Source organism: Phoxinus phoxinus (assembly GCF_949152265.1).
Source record: "Phoxinus phoxinus genome assembly, chromosome: 2".
Classification (NCBI taxonomy): domain Eukaryota; kingdom Metazoa; phylum Chordata; class Actinopteri; order Cypriniformes; family Leuciscidae; genus Phoxinus; species Phoxinus phoxinus.
The window spans coordinates 39909512-39926607 of record NC_136877.1 but is presented as its reverse complement, the minus strand read 5'-3'; the positions used below and the strand labels follow the sequence as shown (position 1 = coordinate 39926607).

General features: G+C 39.6%; 3 protein-coding genes across 5 annotated transcripts in view; 2 read left to right on the top strand and 1 right to left on the bottom strand.

The window, feature by feature from the left end:
• svep1 (sushi, von Willebrand factor type A, EGF and pentraxin domain containing 1) overlaps positions 1-17096 on the top strand; it is a 99298-nt gene that overhangs the window by 72764 nt on the left and 9438 nt on the right. For both annotated transcript variants that reach the window (XM_079598894.1, XM_079598893.1), the window contains exons 34-43: positions 748-832; positions 1601-1792; positions 1955-2122; positions 2788-3460; positions 3599-6315; positions 6411-6639; positions 6741-6896; positions 7131-7194; positions 7404-7577; positions 7715-7891. In XM_079598894.1, the coding sequence (XP_079455020.1) occupies positions 748-832; positions 1601-1792; positions 1955-2122; positions 2788-3460; positions 3599-6315; positions 6411-6639; positions 6741-6896; positions 7131-7194; positions 7404-7577; positions 7715-7891 (4635 nt within the window). The remainder of the gene's footprint in view (positions 1-747; positions 833-1600; positions 1793-1954; positions 2123-2787; positions 3461-3598; positions 6316-6410; positions 6640-6740; positions 6897-7130; positions 7195-7403; positions 7578-7714; positions 7892-17096) is intronic.
• LOC306991241 (uncharacterized protein) lies at positions 8424-15103 on the top strand. 2 transcript variants are annotated; one of them, XM_079598917.1, is made up of 13 exons: positions 8424-8805; positions 8946-9071; positions 9182-9497; positions 9585-9670; positions 9937-9989; positions 11584-11623; positions 11699-11766; positions 11883-11972; positions 12081-12394; positions 12544-12722; positions 12953-13125; positions 13940-14154; positions 14233-15103. In XM_079598917.1, exons 1-13 carry the CDS (start codon positions 8635-8637, stop codon positions 14466-14468), a joined length of 2067 nt encoding a protein of 688 aa, XP_079455043.1. In that variant the 5' UTR covers positions 8424-8634; the 3' UTR covers positions 14469-15103. The 2 variants fall into 2 exon arrangements, with proteins under 2 accessions (XP_079455043.1, XP_079455042.1); XM_079598916.1 differs by having other exon boundaries at positions 8943-9071.
• On the bottom strand, positions 10469-16689 carry LOC306991269 (uncharacterized protein). The gene is made up of 6 exons (XM_079598988.1): positions 15751-16689; positions 15267-15485; positions 14820-15040; positions 12934-13046; positions 11896-12660; positions 10469-11732 (listed from the first exon to the last, which is right to left on the bottom strand). Exons 1-3 carry the CDS (start codon positions 16596-16598, stop codon positions 14833-14835), a joined length of 1275 nt encoding a protein of 424 aa, XP_079455114.1. The 5' UTR covers positions 16599-16689; the 3' UTR covers positions 10469-11732; positions 11896-12660; positions 12934-13046; positions 14820-14832.

The window sequence follows — 17096 nt, the reverse complement described above, 5'->3', positions numbered from 1 at the left end:
ATCAAATAAATGCAGCCTTGGTGAGCATAAGCTTTTTTCAAAAACAAAACAAAAATCTTTTTTTTTTATTATACAGTAGTGTAGAAAATGAGAAAACAAAGCTAGCACACAACACAATGATTTGAACATAATTCATGTTTTATTCTTCACTAGAATTAGAAGAGGCAAGCTAATGCAAATATTCCATTAATGTAATAGTAGTTAATATAGTTAATAATAATAGTAACTAATTAGAGCTTGTATTGGGATCCAAATGGTTGTAGACTCCAATTTATATGTAAATGTTTGTGTAACTGTACCACAAACAATGCAGATACATTGTTTCTTAATCTTATTGCCTGATCTTACTTAATCTTACTGTCTGATCTTACTTAATCTTACTGCCTGATAGATACATTCTGTGTTTATATATATATATATAGGTACCTTATCTGATAAACAATTGTTCAGCTTTGTTCAGTCCATGTTACTGGAACAATTCAGTATTTTTGCACTGCCAGCACACTGAGCGTTATTCTGAACCTCGGCCAGCAGCTTTTATGAGGCTTTTATGCCTGGTAAACTCAGATTACTGTATGTCAATCAAAGTTACATGCATTTTGCTTTGGGCGTATTCCCGATACTCTCCAGATGCATTGATTTTTTTTCTTGACATAACGGAATTGAATGCAATGATGAAGACAATTTCTGTCTGAAGTGCATTCATAACACTGATCATAATAACATTCTAATGACCTCCTCCCACAGCCCTTTCCTGTGCTCATCCCACTCTCCCAGAATATGGAATCCTAAAAGGGGCAAACTTCACATACGGAAGCAAGGTGACTTTCAGGTATCACTGTCAGTGTTAGATGTGGAGTCGGTTTCTAGAGGTATTGTATAGCCACTTTTAAAGGGATAGTTCACTTTCAAATTAAAATTCTGTCATCATTTACTCACCCTCAAGTTGTTTCAAACCTGTATTAATTTATTTCTTCTGCTGAACACAAAGAAAGATATTTTGAAGAATGTCAGTAACCAAACAGTAGTCTGTACCCATTGACTTCCATAGTAGGAAAAAAAATACTATGGAAGTCAATGGGTACAGACTACTGTTTGGTTACTGACATTCTTCAAAATATCTTTCTTGACTTCCATAGTAGGAAAAAAAAATACTATGGAAGTCAATGGGTACAGACTACTGTTTGGTTACTGACATTCTTCAAAATATCTTTCTTGACTTCCATAGTAGGAAAAAAAAATACTATGGAAGTCAATGGGTACAGACTACTGTTTGGTTACTGACATTCTTCAAAATATCTTTCTTGACTTCCATAGTAGGAAAAAAAAATACTATGGAAGTCAATGGGTACAGACTACTGTTTGGTTACTGACATTCTTCAAAATATCTTTCTTTGTGTTCAGCAGAAGAAATAAATTAATACAGGTTTGAAACAACTTGAGGGTGAGTAAATGATGACAGAATTTTAATTTTAAAGTGAACTATCCCTTTAAGAGACCTGTTTAAATATGGAAAAAACTGTTTTTATTTAATAACATAATGGGAAAGGATGATATTTTTGTGTGTAGCTAATCTTTGTATTTTTTTGCTCTGCTGCAGTTGTGAGAAGGGCTATGTCCCCCAGGAGCCAATAGAAAGCCAGTGTCAATTGGATTTGAAGTGGAGCAGAGAGGCCCATGTTTGTAAGCCTGTAACCTGTGGTGAGCCCCCAGTGGTGGATTATGCTGAGTATACCCTCAATGGGAAAGTCTTCCTCTCCACGCTAACCTACACCTGCATAGAGGGATACAGGTAAAGTCTAATACATTTTCATAACTGACTATATGATAATTGTAGCAGGGACCATACAGGAAAACATGTTAGATGGTATGGTTGGTTTATACACAATCTAGATAGAGAATGAATAGAGAATACACAGAGAATGTGTTGACTCACCAGTTTTTTTGTGTAAAGATTGCTGGGTGCCATGGAACTGAAGTGCGAGTCATCAGGAGAGTGGGCATTTCCTCCCCCCCTCTGTGCCAGAGTGGACTGTGGCAAACCTCCTCCTTTGAAGGACGCTGAGATTAAGGGCGACAACTTTACGCTGGGTAGCAGAATCATCTATATTTGCAAAGAGGGGTAACTTAATTTGTGTATATTTGTGTGCCAAGGGCTCTGAACCGATTATATTTTTCTTAGAGGTTAAACGATTTCAGATTTTTTTAAGTCGACATTTACGCGATGAAAGTCGACTTGACGTCTACTATTTGCCAATGACATCATTAATAAACAAATAAGCCTCAACCTCGAGCTGAGATTCTAACACAGGTTGCCTTGTGCACAGCTATGGTATATTACACAGCACTGCCCACAGGCTATTGCTCCTACATAACAGCTTATTTTTATCAGTTTTTTCGTCTTGGGGCCGTTATATTTCTCACAGATTTCTGCTCATTCTAAATGAGATACAGATAATGTAGCACAGTAAATATTACTTTTATATGAATACATTAGTGATATAGTGATTAAGTTAATTCTACCTGCCAGCTTCTCCAAAAAGAAGTAAATCACAGTGTTGACAAAAAATTTCTGTGCTACTGAATGTTAATGTGTGTGCACGATCTGCACGAGTTGACGTCAAGCTTTAAGCGACATGGCAGAGCATTAAAGTCGACTAGTCTGTGCAACCCCTAATTTGTCTGCGTTCAACAAAAACAGATGTTTGATGCCCTGCAAAATATCTTTTTTAATCACTGTAGGAATGATTTGATAACAATGATTTGTAAAAATTTGTTTTATTGTAGTTACACCCTGCTTGGCATAGAAACTCAAGAATGCCTCCCAAGTGGCAACTGGACTCGTAATTCTGCCCAGTGTGTGCCTCTGTCTTGTGGGCCACCACCCCAAGTTGACCATGCCCTACCTGACACTGGACACCAGCTTTTTGGGGACACTGCTATCTATTTCTGTGATGACGGCTACACTGCTGGTAACAATACAAAAATGTTCTGCAATGCCCAAGGTGTTTGGGCACCCCCAGATGGCTTTGTCATTCCTCACTGCATTGCCAACTTCTGCCAGCGTCCCCCAGATTTACCTCATGCCATTCTGGACTCCATAAACAAACTGAAGTATGCTAGCAACACAGAGGTCAACTATAAGTGTGAGGAGGGCTTTGTTCTCAACACAACAGGAACCCTGAAATGCATGATAGGGGGAGAGTGGACACCCTCACCTTCGGACATTGGCTGTATGCCTGTCAGATGCTCAAAGCCAGACAGTATTGAGAAGGGCTATGTAAGTGGGAGCAATTACAGTTTTGGAGCGGTAATTGCTTACAGCTGTGACAAAGGTTATTTCATTCGAGGAGAGAAAAGGAGAATTTGTAAAGCCAACGGTGAGTGGGGAGGTGTCTTGCCCACATGCCAGCCTATTTCCTGTCCCAGCCCTACTCGCTTGGCAAATGGTTTTATCCAGGTAAATTCAATACTGTCTTCCTGGGATGCATGATGTATATATTTATTTAAACAAAACAATAGAGAATTCTAATGTCAATGTAATCCTTGATTATTTCACATACATTATTAAACATATTTGACATTTTTCTCTTTGTAGGGCCAACTAAGAAAGAACAGCTATGTATACAGCAGTAGAGTGACCTATGCTTGCAATGATGGTTATCGCCTAACTGGAAAACCTGAACGTATATGCATGGCCAATAAGCAGTGGTCGAACAACAACCCTCCTGCTGTTTGTGTCCTCCTCACCTGCCCTACCCCACCTGATATAAAAAATGGGCATTATCACGGCTCCACCTTTGAAGTCGGCAGCAAGGTGGAATTTTTCTGCAACGAGGGATATGAACTCATTGGAGATGCTGTATGGACTTGTTTAAAGTTAGAAAATTGGGATAAGAGCGTAACCCCACGTTGTTCCCCAGTACAGTGCCCCGAACCACCATTAGAGGAGAATCACCTTGTACTGCGTGGATTTGATTCTGACTCTGGCACTGTGGAGCTTTCTTGTGAGGAAGGTTATGTTCTCCATGGAGCACGAACTCTTCGTTGTACCCCATCCCAAGAGTGGAATGACTCTTTCCCTGTCTGCAAACAAGTGTTTTGTGGACCTCCCCCTGAGGTTGCCTTTGGTGACCCATCTGACACACTGTCCTATTTTGCTAGTGTGGTGACCTACTCTTGCATGGATGGCTTTACCCTCCGGAAGGAAGCTACTGTCCGTTGCCAGGCAGATGGGAACTGGAGTAAACCTTATCCTGAGTGCATTCCTATTGAATGCCCACAGCCTGAGGACATACCAAATGGAATTGTGGATGTTCAAGGACTAATGTATCTTAGTACTGCCATCTACAGCTGTAAGGCAGGCTATGACTTAGTAGGTAACAGCACTGTGCTTTGTGGTCAAAGTGGACTGTGGATAGGAGGTGTACCTATATGTCACCCTGTTAAGTGTGCTGCACCCAAGGAGATTCCCAATGGCTCTGTTAGATACTCCAGGCTTCAGTTTAGCCAATCAGTTACATATTCCTGCCAAAGGGGGTACCGCTTACAAGGCCCAGAAACCCTCACCTGTCTGGAGAATGGACAGTGGCACCAGGAGGCTCCTACCTGTGTGCAGATTTACTGTTCTCCCCCAAAACCAATTGACAATGGCTTTGTAGAAGGACGGGACCGCAAGTTTGGGGTTACTATCTTCTATAGCTGCTTCCCTGGTTTTCTGCTAGTGGGTAATAATCATCTCACTTGTGAAGAACATGGCTGGTCAAGCTCTGAGCCAAAATGTACTCCTGCTGACTGCGGCCTGCCTCCACATATTGATTTTGGTGACTACTCGAAGGTCAAAGAAGACGATGATGACGCACTTACAAGCCAACATTTACCAGTAGACAACAGCTTTTTACATGGTTCCCTAGTTCAATATCACTGTCATGCTGGCTATGAAATTAATGGTGGTGTCATGTTGATGTGCCAAGAAGATGGCACGTGGAATGGAACTGCACCTGTGTGTGCTCCGGCACAATGTGAGACTCCACCTAGCCCTGAATATGGATCAGTTATGGTATCAAATAGCCCACATGGCAGCCTCGCAGAGTACAGTTGTGAGGAGGGTTACGAGCTAAGTGGACAGACAATCCGACAGTGTATCTCTGGGCAGCAGTGGAGTGATGATGCTCCCCGCTGTTTGCCCATCTCATGTGGTAATCCTGGAGGCATTGCGAATGGTGAGGTGATTGGAAAATCCTTTGATATCAAGATGCTTATTCATTATGAATGCCATAAAGGGTTTGTCCTCGAGGGTGTTAAAACTAGAACTTGTCAGGTTGATGGGAAATGGGACAACAAAGCTCCAACGTGTAGAGCAGTCTACTGTGGGCGGCCTGTTGTATCAAAGGACGTTTTAGTAAGAGGAGACGACTATACGTTTGGTAAGAGGTTGTTGTTCAGCTGCAATCTTGGCTTCATCCTACAGGGGGCACCGACAAGTGTTTGTTCGGCCAATGGCAGTTGGAGTGAGGCTCCTCCAAAGTGCCTTCCAGCCAACTGTGGTCAACCACCAGTAATTGAAAATGGCAGAGTAACAGGCACGGATTATGGCTACAACGGTATGGTTAGGTATGCGTGTGACATTGGCTACGTCTTGACAGGAAATCCTACGCTAATATGCAGAGCTGATGGACTATGGGATGACCCTCCTCCGCGGTGCGACATAGTCACATGCGACCCACCTGAGGACATTAGCCATGGTTACCTGAATGGATCAAGCTTTAATTTTGATGATGTTGTGGAGTATATTTGCTTCCCAGGCTATGAGGTTTTTGGCAGTCCGGTTTTACGATGTGCTACAGAGGGTGTCTGGCTGGGGCAAGTTCCAGAATGCCGACCATGTGTCTGCAGTACCCCGTTTCTGAAGTACGGCACCATTCTCGGGCGAGACCACACCTGTGGTGCAAGCATCTGGTTCCGATGTGATGATGGATATAAAATTCTTGGCCCCCCAGAGGCCATATGTGACAAGGGCGGAGTGTGGAGTCCAGGAGTACCCATCTGCACCCGAGGGAGATGTTCCAGCCCTCCCCCAGCTGTGCCTAATGCTGTCGTACAAGGCACTCCTACATACTCTATTGATACAGTCACCTACCGCTGTAGGCCAGGATATAATTTGAAAGGTTTTCCCCATCTTTCCTGTGGAAGGTTGGGTAGATGGGGAGAGCCTAACCTGAACTGTGAACCAGTTTCTTGTGGAGTGCCTCCTCTCATCCCAAATGCAGAGACTGCAGGAGTGGTGTTAACCTATGGCAGCAAAGCTCAGTACAGGTACTTTGACATAACATAAACATCCAATAAAAGCTTAATTGTACAAATAAAAGTGCTGAGATGCATTCAACTGAATGTTTCCACTTGACACACAGGTGTACAGAAGGCTTTGAGTTAGCAACAAAGACAGACTCAATTACCTGTGAAAGTGATGGCACCTGGTCCAAACACAGTGTCAGATGTCGACTTTCACCCTGCAGGCTGCCTGCAAACCTCACCAATGTAGTTGTCACAGGCAAGCAGCTCACACCTGTAGGGGGCACAATCATAATCTCCTGTAGACCAGGGTACTATCTTGAGGGACCTGGATTATCTGAGTGTACAGTAAGTGTCAGTGATATGTTAAGATCATCATTCTGTGTCAACACATAAATTTGTCTTTAACTAATTATGTCTCAATGTTATTTTCCTTTTAATTCATCCAGATCTCTGGCAAATGGTCTCCATCTTTCTCTTCCAACTCTTGTGTGCCTGTTATTTGTGAGAAGCCTCTCACCATTCTTAATGGTTTGGTTGAGGGCAAGAGCTACAATTATGAAGATATTATTAGCCATACTTGTCTACCGGGGTTTGAAATACAGGTACGTATTTATTTATCAATTAATTTCTAAACTGCTTGACCTATGCAGGAGCTTATCCCATTGTCTCAGGCCGTAGGCAGGGAAAATATAAGGATTAGTCCTTATATTATCTAATGCCATATTTCCCCCCAAACCATTGCCCCAATATTAATAAATGTGTTTATAATAGTGGTGAATAAGAGTTAATAAGCTAAAAGCATGTATATATTTATATTCTTATTTCACATCATACAGGGTGATTCTGTTCAGATATGTCAAGGTGATAAAACCTGGAGTGGAATTAAGCCAGTGTGTGCTGGTAAGACTTTTTCAAACTGAAAAAAAAAATGTATCTGACGTTTTTTATTGTTTTCTGGTTATCTTTAATAATGAACAATATTTGGTATGTTTTTCTTACCCGTTTATGCTTAAGAAAAAAAGTTGTTAATTAATAACAAGTTGTTAATAGTTATATTGTTATTATTACACATTCATTCTACTTGATCTCTAAACTCATCTTTTGTCTAGCTGTATCATGTGGTCCTCCACCAGTGGTTCCCCATGCAGTTGCTTTGTCCAGTGGTCAGACATACCAGAGTATTGTGAGTTACATGTGTCATTCAGGGATGACTTTGGTTGGTTCACAGAACCTCACTTGCCAAGCCAACAGAACATGGAGCTTACCTACACCAGCATGTGAAGGTAAGAATAGATAAACAGTCACTCTTGACTGTTTTAAGAAACAGTATAAGTTTGACGTCTTTCCGTGTTTCTCTATCTAACCTTTTTCCATTCTTTCCTCTTCTTTTTTTCACAAATGCACATACATAAACTCACAGTTTTAGGAGGCTGTGAGAAGATAACAGATTTGTTGAATGGAAAAGTGCAAGAGCACAACCTCTCAAATGGGCGTGCTCTTGAGTTCCACTGTGACAAAGGCTACACACTGCAGGGAGAGTTTCTCGTCATGTGTGTGGGAAACGGCTCCTGGAGTTCACCCTTCCCAGTCTGTATACGTATGTCAAGCACTATGGTTTCAAATACTCTGACAATATTTAAAGTAGGGATGGGACGATTACCGGTTTCACGATAAACCACGATGAAATGTACTGACGGTTAGTATTATCGTTTACAATGTAATTATCATTAAAACCGTGTTTGATTATCGCGATTTTAATAGCTCACTGTAAATCCTGTCCAGCCAGCATCAGTCTGACGCAGGCGCAGCGCGCACTGTTGTGTTTTTATTCGAGAAGGAATGGCGGATGCGCTCGTGAGTTTTTTCAGCACAAAAGTCCTGAGGGAAACTTAATCGAGGATGGTCACCCTGTCTGCAGAACAAAAAGTCGCTGCAATATAAACACTTCAAATCTGCCGAGTCGTCTTGTGTGACCATCACCTACGGTGGCCGCGAAGTGCAAAGCAACATTACAAAGAATTAAACACTTTTACAAAGCTCGAGACAAATTTACATTCTGGAAAACATTTTTACCTACCATAAAACACAATTACATGGGCTAAACACTTTTACCAAGGACAAGACAAATTAACATTTTAGAAAACAAATTAACAAGACGCAAAACACTTTTACCAGTCCCGAAACAAATTTACAAATGAAAGATTCTTCACGGAAAGGGAATGTACCACATACCGGAAGTGACGAGTGAAAGCGGATGATAGGTGTTCTTGGTGAGCGCGGTCAATTCGTGTTGTGGAAGTGGAGTAAATATGGCGTGAATGAAGTTTATGGTGACCGAACATGGACTGCGGCCGAGGGATGTTTTGCCCGTTTTGTGGCAAACACATGAACAGCTTAACGCGGTTTTGCTTTACGTGTGGTCGGTGTTTGGAGTTTTTAAAGGACGCGAACCAGACGGAAACACCTGAAACCCCGGGGACTTCTCGACAGCCCGACACAGTGCTAAGCAAAGTAAGTGTAGCAAAACGCTAGCTATCTAAGGACATGTGAAATAAAAGTCAGTAGTAATGCTAATGATTTTTCGAGCGGCTTCTAACTTTCTATTTTGGTAAATTGTGAATTTTGAAACGGAACTCTGTCCATGTCAGCAGAACAACCCATGTCCCCCATCATACAAACAGTTCATGGAGTACAGAAGCTCGAAGTCAAAAGAACGACAGTCTTTTAACTATGGGCCAAAAGGAAAATGTAGGCCCAAAGAAAGAAAACATGTCCAGGTAAGTTGTACTGACCGCCCTATATAATTTTGCAATGTTCTATATGTGTGTGTGTGTGTGTGTATATGTATTTTACCTATACATTAATTATATCTTTGTTATTTTACTAGATAAATGTAGGATTGATGGGGCCACATGGAACTGATGGAACTGATTTAAAACCTCTAAGAGGGAAAACACTCCCGTTATTTACAGACCCAGAGGTAGCAGCACCTGATCTACTAAAACAAGCTGTCCAGAAAATGAGAACCTTTAACAAGGACATGCACGAAGGACCTTATGTCCTTTTGTATCCAGACTGCTCAGAGGTGGTCCATGTGCCTGGGTCAGAAAGGTCATTTAAATTGGCAGAATATAAAAAGGAAATAGGAAAGGCATATTCCAGGATTACTTTTTTCATTTGCCTAGAAAAACACTATAAAAGAGGTTAGTGGATCTCATTATTCAATATTTTTACATATTTAGATACTCTGCTGGAGGATAAATAATGGTTGTTTGATTCATTTTTTTCAGAGTACGATACCTCAGACTCTGATTCTGATTCTGAAATTGTCATGACAACAAGGAGCACAGCTGAATTCAATCGAGCTGACACTTTGGTACATAGTTATTTATCTTTTTTAAAACATTTATGTATGTTTGTATTTATTCAATTTCATGTAATTTATTAGATGTACATTGGATTTTAAGCATAACATCAATGTCCTGGTCAATATTTTAGTGGAAAATGCTTGTTTTGATTATTTTGCAGTTACTATTATACAGTAACACAGACAACCATTCAGCATTGATATACTGTATGTGGTAATGGAAAAATAATGGAAGCTGTTGAAAGTTGTTGATCATTTTATCCGTTTCCTCTCAGGTTTTTGAACCACAAAATCGAAGTACTCCCAAATACAAACTGGAAGATGAAAGGTAGGTGTTGCACACTTGGACACAAATGAACTTTCAGGCGTGCATGGGTTGAAATTATTTATTTACTTCTTGACTGAAATTAATATTTTATGAAAAGTCATATTTTATTGGGCTAAAGTGCTTTCACTACCAGGTAAAGTGCAATCAAAACTGATAAAACTACTAGCAGACATTGTTCTACTTATTCACATACACATTATACATACATTTATATTGCTGCACATAAGCTCAACGTTGCAACATGCTATCGGCTGTTTCTGAAACTGACTGAGGTGCTCCCTACCTAAAGGACCCACAGCTGCCTGTGTGAGCTTTACTTAACATAACAGAATAAATCTACTGAAATGCAGTTGCTCTTGCAGGTGAATAAACACAAACTAACCAAACCATTAAACACGTGAGAATTGTTGTGGCAAAAACAATATTTAACAAACACAGCATTCCCAGGCAAAAGAGACGTCAAGATCCAAATTGTATTTAAAAGAAAAAGATATATTTATTCTTGCAAGAATAGTTCCCATTCTAGCCACACAGGCCAGCTGCCAGGCTGGGTGAAACCCCAGCCTTTACAGACCAGTTTGCAGGGTAGAGTGAGACACAGATTGGTGTTCTTTCTGGAGTCTTATGTTCTCATCAAAGCATTCTCTAAACACCCACCCCAGAGGGCAGGAACTGAGGAACCCCCATGGTTGCCTCAACCCCTCCTTAGCCTGGGGTCTTCTCACCTCTGTCTCAGTGTCACACACAGCTGTATCAACGTTACAACAGGAAAACTCAAAATACAGAACACGTCATTCAATTTTATCATTGAGAAAACAAAATAAGATTAAAATCGCCACTACAGAATAAAGTGGGGGGTATCCACTATCACACATCATTGACGATCCTACATAGGTACTATAGGCCTTTATTGAAGTGGCACGGTCATCCAGAACCAACTAATAGAACTTCGACATGTTTCGGCATCTAGCCTTTGTCAGGGAGTCAAATAGATGTAATGAGAGACAATGGGTTTTTTAAGTGGTAATCAACCAATAGGAAACTTGGCTGTTTACATGATTTGACTATTGTAGGCCTGAAGGACACCTGCTGGTTTTAAGATGTCTACATCACCCACTCTAGCCCAGAACACTTTGGACACTAGAAAAGACCCACTGTCTCGCATTTCATCCGTTTGACTCGCTGACGAAGGCTAGATGCCAAAACGCATCGAGTTATTTTAAATTAATTCTGTATGACTTGGCCACTTGCAATACAAGCATTTTAATAATTATAAAAATTAGTAGTTTGAGCTTTCTCTTATTTTATACCTTTTCTATTCAAAAAGAAACTCAAACAAACTCAGATTTGAGTCCAAGAAGCGCTCCTATCCACATGTTCTTAATAAATAATTTATCTTTAAGTTGTTGATGTGATCAGAGAATTTGCTTGGATGAACTTGAAACAGAAGATACCATATGTATAATGCTATTTATAGCAAAAAAAATTTTTTGGATTTATTTATAAATCTTTCTGTTCCCTCTACATGTTACTCAAAACTACCTTATAGCTTTAATCATGGAGCTAATCATTTTAATGTTTTATCATGTTTCAGAGATGCACCAGGACAATCATCAACATTTCAGCCAGGACAGGTAATAAGGCAGACTGTGGCAGCATGACATTTCTGGTTTTCAGTGTTGTTTCAGACATTTGAATCTGTTTTTCAGATAGTAATATCTGATGCTGAGGATCTGGATCCACCTGAAACATATCCAAAAAAACCTTCTTGCTACAGGTAAGTAAAAAAAAGAAGAAGATAAAGACTGACATAATTAATTTATTTAACTGATTACATGGGGAAGACTTTTGTTTGTACGATGTTTTAACATGGAAATGGTAATTTCCCAACAGTAAATATACCGACCTGTATTCACCAAATGTTGAGCAAGAGGACGAAGGGCCGGTTGCTGTCAATGTGGAGAATTTCCAACACACAGCAATGTAATATGACAGGTTTTGACTATAGCACTCAAAACATGAAAAAAAAAAAATTTCACTGTACAATAGTTCTGGAATATCCACAAATCAAGTCACTTTTTGTCATTACAGGGAGGAGTCGGACATTGCATTACCTGACATCGTAGCAAACCTGTCGCTTCCTATTGATCGTAAAAAAGTCAGCCGGTTCAACATCTCAAGGGCTAATGTTTGGGATGGGGCAGTCAGAGGTTTCAAGCGTACAACATATTCTGAAACCTGTGACATGCTGGTGAAATTTACTGATGATACTGGTGTTCTGGAAGAGGGAATTGACACTGGTGGTCCAAGACGAGAGTTTTTAACTCTATTAATGAAACACCTAAAAGACCGGCCCATTTTTGATGGACCAGAAGGACATCGGTTCCTGGTCTACAATGCAAATGGTATGCATATTGGTTAGATGTGTACTATAGGCTACTAATGGTTGGTTAATGTTAATTGACCATATATATCACATGACATATGCTTGTATATTACAGTATATACAGTAATGCATTGTTTGTTTTATTTTGCAATATGAATTAATTCACAGCTGTTAGGGAGGATGAATACTACCTGGCAGGAAAGATGATTGCTGTGTCAGTTGTGCATGGAGGTCCAGGACCCCATTTCCTGTCGGAAGATCTTGTACATTATCTTGCAGGCCAGCCTTCATTCAAAGCAACAAGTAATTTAATAACTGATGAAGAAATAGGGAAAGCTTTGCAAGAGGTGAGAATAGCATAAGTTGGTAGTAAATAATGGTAGGGCAGAATTTTACATAGTTCCTGCAGTGTTTTGAGACCATGTTTACTTCCTATATCACGTGCAGAATTTATTTAATTAATTTATTAGTTTTTGATAGTGTAAGATGCTACAATATGTCATTAAAAAATAGGCAAGAAGATACAGTGCACACAGTTATTGACTGGGGTGTTTATACCTATTTTCATCTCTTTCAGATTGAGAATGCTGCTTCGTTGGATGCTCTGCAAGAATGTATCATGAGACACAGCACAATGTTACAGACAGCAGGTTGTCTGAGACGTGTGGCTACTGTGGAAGAAAAGAAAGAAATCGTGTCTGACTACCTCCAATGGTATATTATTGACCGCAACTCATCTGTAATTGACAGGTAAGATAATATTTGTGGTGATGAGATTTTCTTTTTTTTAATGTATTTTTGTAAGAATTTTTAGTTTAAAATGCCTCATGGTCCCCATCTTTGGTTTATGCAAGCATGTATATCTGTTATCAATTTGTCACTGTGACAGAATTTGTACCTTAGTGTATTTCAACTGATATGTGATGTTGCTTCATTCTGTGTCAAACAGTGCCTTCATTAAAGGGATAGTTCACTTTAAAATTTAAATTCTGTCATCATTTACTCACCCTCAAGTTGTTTCAAACCTGTATTAATTTATTTCTTCTGCTGAACACAAAGAAATATATTTTGAAGAATGTCAGTAACCAAACAGTAGTCTGTACCCATTGACTTCCATAGTATTTTTTTTTCCTACTATGGAAGTCAATGGGAACAGTCAACTGTTTGGTTACTGACATTCTTCAAAATATATTTCTTTGTGTTCAGCAGAATAAATAAATTAATACAGGTTTGAAACAACTTGAGGGTGAGTAAATGATGACAGAATTTAAATTTTAAAGTGAACTATCCTTTAAGTCTTCACACCTTATAGATTCAATTTAAAATGTATATTAATCCTTTTCCTCATCAATCTACACACAATACATCATAATGACAAAGCAAAAACAGAAATTAGATCAAGTTTCTCCTCCTGACTAACTCTTCCATAGAGGAAAATCTACATGTATGTTTGTTAAGGTGGATAGTAATTGTAGAGAAGAGAATATTTAATAGTTTTCTTTAGATAATTTAAATTCAATTGGCACTACACAGCAGTGAAACAATGTTTGTGTTCACTCTGTAGATTCAAAGATGGTCTTTCAACCCTGCAGTTTTTGACTGCACTACAGCAACACCCTACTTTGATGGCCCCTGTCCTGTTCCACTCTGAAAGGCGACTCACTGCTTTTGAACTTGAGAGTCTCTTCAAACCTGACCTCAGTCCTTCGGGGAGTAATCGAAGACTTAAAGAAAGTCAAACCATGGCCTACTGGGCAGACTATCTCCTTGATTGTGAAGGTTTGTTAGTTCATTTGTTTTTATAACTAGTTAAGAAAACACTTTGCAATGATGTATCTGAATTTTTTTTCTTTGCAGAAAGCCAGGCGGCTGTGTCTGTTGAAGATGTTTTGATGTTTGCTACTGGACTGTCTTCACTTCCCCCATCTGGCTTGGAACCACTGCCACAAATAGAGTTTGAGGATGACTCTGTGTTCCCAATGGCAAATACATGTGCAAACTCCTTGAGATTACCACTCCTAGACTCGTACACTTTGTTTAAGTCACAAATGGACTTTGGAATTCAAAATAGTCCAGGATTCGGCTGTTTCTAAGCTATATAATGGATGACCCCTAGAGTTAAGACTCTGCAAAAGTTGTTGTTAAAGATGCACTTTAAAGTGCAGTTGCCAAAGTTGTTTTTATAATGTTACAGTATGTAAGCATGTTCTTTTCTCAGTTAACATTTTGAAAATGTTTTAGATCCATGAATCTCAAACTGGGATCCCTTTGTGATCACTGTTTTAGATAAAGAAACAATAACTTTTGTTTACAAAGTAAATAAATACTAATTACTATTTTTGATTCATTTATTTCACACTTAAAAACAATTAAGCTTTGGGTGACAGATTCATGAATATTGTATTCAGGCAGGCAGCAGTGTTTCACTACTACAAAATAATTACCTTTTTGATAATTTCATAGCTGAGCCATATCTTTTAATTTCATGTACAGTTCTGATGCAGACTCCCAGTTCTCTGGCTTCTGTAACTGATTGTGTTCCATGGCAAAGTCCAAGTACTCCTGCATGTTTGGGTCCCCACAAGGAGTCAATGGCAGGCTAGCCTCAGGAAGGGCATCCAGGTCAGCCTGTTCAATTTGAAATCCGCAGTCTCTGGAGCCAAACCTATGTTAAATAGAAAACATAATTGCATTTCTTTTAGTTAGTTAGTTAATTTTGGTCAACTTCAAAAGAAAAACAAAAAAAAGAAAGAAAAACAATTTACAAACAAACATTAGAAAATAAATTTAAATTACAATGAAAACAATATTTAAAATATTTTTTTATTTTCTTTTGAATTTATTTTCATATAAGTTAAAACGTTATATTAATACTTTGATCTGTTTATCACCTGTGTGGTAAGTAGTAGAGTTCATTGGGCACTCCTCCTGGACATGCTGCTGTTCTGGAAGGGCGAATCCTGTGACTGTTCCACAGCCTCACACACTCATCCAAGTCCTTCTGAATAACATCACCAAAGCAATATCTCAATAGGCACTGATGCTCATGACTACCGTTGAAGTATCCAGCATCTCTAAGGTCTGCAAATAACTCCATCCAGAACTGAGACCTATAGAAATGGACAAAAATGTTTAGTTATACTTTCAATACACATGTTTGAATAATAAAATCAAGGTTAGTTGTAATGAAATTCATGGTCTTTGCATCTTTTGGTCATTCGATTTTCTTTTCAGGAACAACTATTCCTGACGAGCAGGATTTGTTTTACATTTTTTATTGATCTTTATTGTGCTCGTTTTCAATTACTCGTTCCTGACAAGAAAAGTACATTGAATGATTAAAGATGCAAATTACCCCTTATGAAGACAACTCACCTTCCCTTTCTAAATATAGACCACCAGGACTCAATACGCTGGTTAGTTATAGATGAGCCGTACATGTGGCTGGACGCTCCAGAGTAGTAGTCACTGTGATGGTGGCGTAGGGTACATTGAATTGCAGCCATTATGCCGTTCTCAGTGCCGCAATCAGTCCTCAGTCTCATGGGGATGACACCGAGGTTTCGCACACATGACATGAAATAATGAGCAATCACTGTTGGGTTATTATTTGTTGGTCCACATTCAAGCCACAATACTTTACGTGAAAATCCATCAATGCATCCCGAAATGGCCAAACCGAATGGCTTAAGTTTATCATAACCATCTGCGTGCCACATATAGTTAGGTCCCATTGAGTGATAGGTTCTTCTTGTAAACCTTCTGCGTGCTCTGCTCTCACACCCTCGAGGATTAAGCTCCCGGAGGAAATTCATCACATCATCTCTCTTCACTCGAAGATTGTACTTTTGTTTAAGTACCTGCCACATCGTGCGGTAGCCAAATAGTTGTCCAGGTCCACGAAGTTCAGATCTGATGGCGTTACTCACGGCGTTTGGAGAGGAATAATCCTTTCTGCGGTAAAACCCGGCTTCGTTCAGTTTACTTTTAAGAGTCCTCAAGCTGATGTTTACACCGTGTAGACTTGACATCATGTCCACGATTACATCGTACGAGTGGCCCTCGTTAAAATATTGAACGCAATGATGCAGTATGTCAGGTGTTTCCGTCTGGTTCGCGTCCTTTAAAAACTCCAAACACCGACCACACGTAAAGCAAAACCGCGTTAAGCTGTTCATGTGTTTGCCACAAAACGGGCAAAACATCCCTCGGCCGCAGTCCATGTTCGGTCACCATAAACTTCATTCACGCCATATTTACTCCACTTCCACAACACGAATTGACCGCGCTCACCAAGAACACCTATCATCCGCTTTCACTCGTCACTTCCGGTATGTGGTACATTCCCTTTCCGTGAAGAATCTATCATTTGTAAATTTGTTTCGGGACTGGTAAAAGTGTTTTGCGTCTTGTTAATTTGTTTTCTAAAATGTTAATTTGTCTTGTCCTTGGTAAAAGTGTTTAGCCCATGTAATTGTGTTTTATGGTAGGTAAAAATGTTTTCCAGAATGTAAATTTGTCTCGAGCTTTGTAAAAGTGTTTAATTCTTTGTAATGTTGCTTTGCACTTCCCGGCCACCGTAATCACCCACTGTTTAGCTGTAACGTTAGGCTATAGCGAACGCAAGGCAAGTTAACTTTGACTTCAATACCTACGTCTGGGAAATAATTGGGCACAAAATGTTGTTTTGAGTTTAAATATTGTTTCTCACTCGCTTGAAA

What these genes read in the sequence shown, in the direction of transcription:
- LOC306991241 (XM_079598916.1), top strand. Translation starts at nt 8,635, where the DNA reads ATGGACTGCGGCCGAGGGATGTTTTGCCCGTTTTGTGGCAAACACATG. An exon ending in CAACATTTCAGCCAGGACAG is followed by an intron (nt 11,624 to 11,698) that starts GTAATAAGGCAG and finishes TCTGTTTTTCAG; the next exon opens with ATAGTAATATCTGATGCTGA. An exon ending in CTATCTCCTTGATTGTGAAG is followed by an intron (nt 14,155 to 14,232) that starts GTTTGTTAGTTC and finishes TTTTCTTTGCAG; the next exon opens with AAAGCCAGGCGGCTGTGTCT.
- LOC306991269 (XM_079598988.1), bottom strand. Translation starts at nt 16,598, where the DNA reads ATGGACTGCGGCCGAGGGATGTTTTGCCCGTTTTGTGGCAAACACATG. An exon ending in TCTATATTTAGAAAGGGAAG is followed by an intron (nt 15,486 to 15,750) that starts GTGAGTTGTCTT and finishes CCATTTCTATAG; the next exon opens with GTCTCAGTTCTGGATGGAGT. An exon ending in CTCTACTACTTACCACACAG is followed by an intron (nt 15,041 to 15,266) that starts GTGATAAACAGA and finishes TATTTAACATAG; the next exon opens with GTTTGGCTCCAGAGACTGCG.